The sequence below is a fragment of the Phanerochaete carnosa genome, assembly GCF_000300595.1.
Source record: "Phanerochaete carnosa HHB-10118-sp unplaced genomic scaffold PHACAscaffold_273, whole genome shotgun sequence".
Lineage (NCBI taxonomy): Eukaryota > Fungi > Basidiomycota > Agaricomycetes > Polyporales > Phanerochaetaceae > Phanerochaete > Phanerochaete carnosa.
In genome coordinates, this window is record NW_006767900.1 from 1 (window position 1) to 4,943 (window position 4,943).

The 4,943-nt window shown below is 56.4% G+C and overlaps 3 protein-coding genes across 3 annotated transcripts; 2 read left to right on the forward strand and 1 right to left on the reverse strand.

Annotated features, from left to right (window-relative positions):
* Window positions 1–93: 93 nt before the first annotated feature.
* Window positions 94–588, forward strand: PHACADRAFT_202409 (uncharacterized protein; the record flags this gene model as incomplete). Its single annotated transcript, XM_007402606.1, has 1 exon — window positions 94–588. The coding sequence occupies one exon, from the start codon at window positions 94–96 to the stop codon at window positions 586–588; it is 495 nt and encodes a 164-aa protein (XP_007402668.1).
* A 1,726-nt stretch (window positions 589–2,314) lies between these two features.
* PHACADRAFT_202410 (uncharacterized protein) lies at window positions 2,315–4,027 on the forward strand (the record flags this gene model as incomplete). The annotated part of the gene is made up of 8 exons (XM_007402607.1): window positions 2,315–2,349; window positions 2,404–2,597; window positions 2,656–2,718; window positions 2,771–3,147; window positions 3,202–3,219; window positions 3,270–3,443; window positions 3,493–3,582; window positions 3,653–4,027. The coding sequence occupies 8 exons, from the start codon at window positions 2,315–2,317 to the stop codon at window positions 4,025–4,027; spliced, it is 1,326 nt and encodes a 441-aa protein (XP_007402669.1).
* A 159-nt stretch (window positions 4,028–4,186) lies between these two features.
* PHACADRAFT_202411 (uncharacterized protein) lies at window positions 4,187–4,534 on the reverse strand (the record flags this gene model as incomplete). The annotated part of the gene is made up of 3 exons (XM_007402608.1): window positions 4,187–4,362; window positions 4,410–4,430; window positions 4,486–4,534. 3 exons carry the CDS (start codon window positions 4,532–4,534, stop codon window positions 4,187–4,189), a joined length of 246 nt encoding a protein of 81 aa, XP_007402670.1.
* Between the last annotated feature and the right edge of the window lie 409 nt (window positions 4,535–4,943).

Here is a 4,943-nt window from a genome sequence, read left to right on the forward strand (position 1 = left end):
TCCTGCAAGGTTCTCCTGTTCCTTTACGACATGCAGTCCTATAAGCATATCGCTACATTGCGCCACAGTGGGCATGACCCAGCCGGCTTCTCAATGTCCCGCCAAGGGGATCGCATAGTCACCGGAGCTATATACCTCAGGAATAGCGTGACGGTTTGGGACGCGGTAACCGGCCAAAAGCTTCTTACAATCGACGACGAGAGAAAGCCGACAAGCCCTGTAGCATTCTCCCCAGACGGTGCCGAGGTGCTGGCGGTTTGCCAGGGGGACCAAATGGCCCTCGCTTTCGACTCGCGGACGGGCCAGCCACGCCACACCTTCGAGCTGTCATACGTGCCCCATCGTGTTGCATACTCTCCGAACGGAGATTACGTTGTTTTTGCAGATGATCGCGGTAGTCTCGAGGTGTATAACGCGAAGTCTCGGACGTTCGTCGGAAAGAGCGAAGGATTCGGGGACGATGCGGTACTGGAGGAACTTGTTTTTTTACCCGACAGCCAGACTATCCTGTCGCACTTCTCGATGACCCCGGACTCTCATGAGCCTCTCCGTCTATGTAATATCCAGGATGTAGTGCGAGTGCGATAGTGTATAGCATTTTACTGAGCTCAATCTATTGCTTTGCGTCGCGTATAGCAGCCAGACATTTGGCATGGGGCAGGATTCAATTCAGGCATCAGAGGCCCAGGACAGTCGGCGCGATGTCCGCGCATGCCAGGTCTCGCCGGCAGTGCACTTATGGCACACGATAATCTTCCCTATGATGGCAAGGCTTATGAGGCTGACGCTGTCGTACAGAATCGAGTCCGACGCGTTCCTCGAGGTTCACTGCCCCGTGGCATTGGTTCGAGCTATCCTGGCGTTCATGCATTATGAGGGAGGGAGAGTGACGAGTCGGTGTCGACGAATACGAAACTAGCGACAACGGAGTTTGCTGCGTATCGGGCAGACAACCTAGAGGGCGAACGCTGCCTGTCTCATCGAGGAAACTTCAGTTGGACCAGCACTCAAGAGCTGCGGGAAAACAACGGGGATATTTCTTGGGCACTGCTAGTACTGACGTAGCCGAGAGGGAAAATACACTGGTGAGAATTGTGGGGCAAGGTCTGTCTGTCTAAATCTCTACAGGTTGCTACTTATATACTCTCGAGCAGTTTACCTTTGTTTTGCCTTCACTTTCGAGGGAGTTTCGAGGGTGGTCCCTACATTCTGCCTCCGTCCGGTTCGAGAATGTTTCGTTTTACTTCCGTCGGGCTCGAGACCGGTCGACGCATTGCGTATCTTCCCACGCAGTGGTCCGTGCGTTGAGAGGTGAGCTGCGTTAATTGACTCAAAGTCGATGTCTGACAACGTATAGGCTGCTATGTTCAGCCGACGCGAGGAAAATACCGCAGAACACACAGTAACTTACCAGCAGCGATCGCCATCCAAGGTTTCTGGACTGCCGCCACTGTTGGATCGCCGCCGGACTCTCCACAGTTCGCCTGCAGTATCATTCATGTCAAAACCACTCATGTTGGAAACGAAAGAGGGCTAAATCCTGTCCTGACAGTACGCCGCAGTGCCCTAAGCACCAGTGCGCGACCGAGCGCTTCAACGAGGCTCTCTCGGCTTACTCCAATCATGACGCTCGGTAAGCGGCAAACGTGACGGTGGTGGTCAATACGACCTTAAGGCGGCATTGTCAAGCCTCACACGGTGATGCGGGCTTCTCTAGGTCGAAGCGGAGGGCACCACGCAACGTAAGTTACGTGCCCTTAGCTTATAAACGCGACACATCGCTCACATGACCCGATGCCAGCGCAAGGAACGGGGCCGTCGGCGGGACCCATCCAATCGCGATGCTCATCATGTATACATACAGAGCATCCACGACATAGGCATGCACCGACCTCAGCGCGCTGCTCAGTGGTGAATGGATGATTACCGGTCATCCTTTAGTCGGTGCAATTCACAACTCCCGTTGGATCTGCCGTGCAGTCCGGGATCGGACACTGGGGCTCTACTGTACCAAACCTTTTCTCGCGCCCCTCCCCAAACGACGCTCACCGCACACACATCGGAGATAGCACACGCACTATGCTTTTGACGCTAGAGGAAGTCCGTTGATACGGCAGCTACCGTTGCTAGTGCCTGGGTTACACGGACGGCAGTGTCTAGGTCTCGTGCGCAGGACGAATAAGCGAGTGTTTGCCGACTGTCTACGAGTATAAGATGCTCTGCCAGCTGCGGCATCACAGCCAAACCCGAGAAACACACAAGCACACCTAAAGACCTCATATCAGTCCAACAGCGACCCCTACGTTCGCGAAACATGTCTAACGACAAGAAGATGCGCCTCGCCATCGTGTAAGTGCACAGATTGTCCAGAAACCGAGGCTGCTTCGCTCACGTGCTCCAAAGTGGCGGCGGGATCGTCGGCCTCACCTTCGCCATCTCGCTCGCCAAGAGCGGCACACAGAACATCGAGGTAGACATCTATGAGAGCGCGTCCGCATTCGGCCAGGTCGGCGCCGGAATGGGGTTCTGGCCGCGCATCTGGGAGAGCATGCGCCTCCTCGGACTCGAGGAGGACCTCAAGCCGCTCGCGTGCTCTGGTAGACCGTCCACGCATGGTTTCCGAGCGGAGAGATTGCTGACGAAGGTGCACCCCAGGAAAGCCCTTCCGCTACACCAAAGGCGACCAACAGCAATACGTCCCCTTCGGCCAGAGCCACTGTAAGCACCCCCTTCTTTCTCTACTCGCGTGTGCGCTCACCGTCCGCTTCAGCCGCCCTGCAGTCGTTCCACCGCACCGACATCCTCGCCGTCCTCCTGCGCCACATTCCGACCTACTACCACACGCACTTTGGCAAGCGACTCGTGTCGTACACCGACTCTCCCGAGGGGCCAGTCGTCTTGGCGTTCAAGGACGGCACGACCGCCAGCTGTGATTTCCTCGTCGGCTCGGATGGGATCAAGAGCGCCGTGCGCCGCACGATGTACGAGAGGTTCGCTGCCGGTGCGGAGGACCTGAAGGAGAAGGGGCGGCTGCTCGCGCATGTGAAGCCCACCTGGACGGGGCAGTATGTGTACCGCGGCGTTATTAGCACTGAAGACTTGCGGAAAGCGATGCCTGACCATCCGGTACTTGATGGCCCCATTTATGTGCATTGCCAGACTCGGTTGTTAGCACTCGCGACTGACGTTGAATGGTGACAGTTCGCGGGCAAGAACAAAGTGAGTACCCCACGTTCAATGAAGAGTCGTGGCTACTGAGGACACGTCAGTACTTCATCTGCTACCCCGTCTCTAATGGTGCGAGTATCAACTGCGGTGGACTTATTTCCCACCCCGACAAGAACGGAACGTTGCACGGCGAGCCCTGGGTCGAGACGGTCAGCCAGGACGAGCTCCGTGCAGAGTTCCCCGGCTGGTCGCCCTACGTGCACGCGGTCATCGACGTAGGTCCCCCGCACCCACCTAAATTCCCCCGCTAACAGCCCCGGGCAGCTCATCAAAGAGCCCTCGAAATGGGTCATCAACTCCGTCGTCGACCTGCCCACCTACACCTCCGGCAACGTCGCCCTCATCGGAGACGCGGTACGTCCCTAGGCGTCTTGCTTTTTTTTTTTTTTTGCACAGGACGTTGCAATAACACACGTCCCGTCAGGCCCACGCCATGACGCCCCACCAGGCGTCGGGCGCGGCGCAGGGCGTCGAGGACGGCCTGCTCCTCGCCGCGCTCCTCGCAGACCCCCTCGCGAGCGCTGCGACGCTCGCGCACGTCCTGCGCGCGTACGACCGCGTGCGCCGGCCGTTCTCGCAGGACGTCCTGCGGCGTTCGTACGAGTGCGGCGCGGCGTACTGTTTCCAGCGTGGCGCGTTCGCGGGCAATGATGACGCTGCCGACGGGAAAGGCACGCTGGAGAGTCTGGAGGCGCTGAGTGGATATATCAATGGGCTGCTGGAGTGGACGTGGAAGACGAGCTCTGAGGGCGATAGGAACGAGGCGTTGGAGGTGTTTCGCGGGCTTGTTGGGGCCTAGGTAGTCAGATCTGCAGCCTTGGTAGGATGAGGGTCGCAGCTGAAATGTCTTAAGAAATATCCATTGCTCGTTGCAGTACGGCATAAGTACTCTTCATAATGTACCATCTTTCATTGTAAACACAAAGATCTCCCTGCTTCGCTCCTAACCGGTATGCTCTCAACTGCTCCAGGACGTTGGACGCACAACCCCGCCATCCTCTCCGACCGCGCCGATGAGCTTTACATGCCCGCCAGCCTTGGCAACCGCCGATGCTTGATTTGCACCTTTCCCGCACGCACGCCTCTCAAAGTGCGTGGACGAAAGTGTCTCTCCGGGACGAACCATCGTCGGCACTGTAGCGCAAGTTAGCCCTGCGTGAAAAGGCCACACTGCGGCATACCATGGAAAAACTCGTCGATATCTATGCGAAATCCAGTGAGACTCTGAGCAGCCCAGAAAGATTACTTGTGGCTTACTTATCGATCCGCGTACAAGACAGAGCGGCTCCCGTTGGGCATTGCTCATCTTGTCCTTAGGTCAAACCACACTTGCAGAAGCAGTTGACCAAAGTGCGGGACCCCGACGCACGAGTGTCCCTATCAAAAGTGATGCGCTCATGCCGGCCGCATTACCAGATAAGGTAGTGCGTCGCTCGATAGGACTGATCCACACTGCTCCCGTTCCTTGCCGTCTTACTATGACCAACCTCATGCATTTCGGGCTTAAACAATAGCTGCTGCGATATTTCTTGGCCATGTTAGGCCTTCCTTGCAAAGAACCTGACATTTGTGTCGTTCAGTTGAGTCGCTGTTCGCGTAACCGCTTTTCTTGTTCGTAATGATATTTACTAATACCACTGCGTTGAACAGCATTGATGCATGTTTACGCCAACTGAGGCGCTTTTATCGTTATAGAGGCGATGGTATCTAATGAT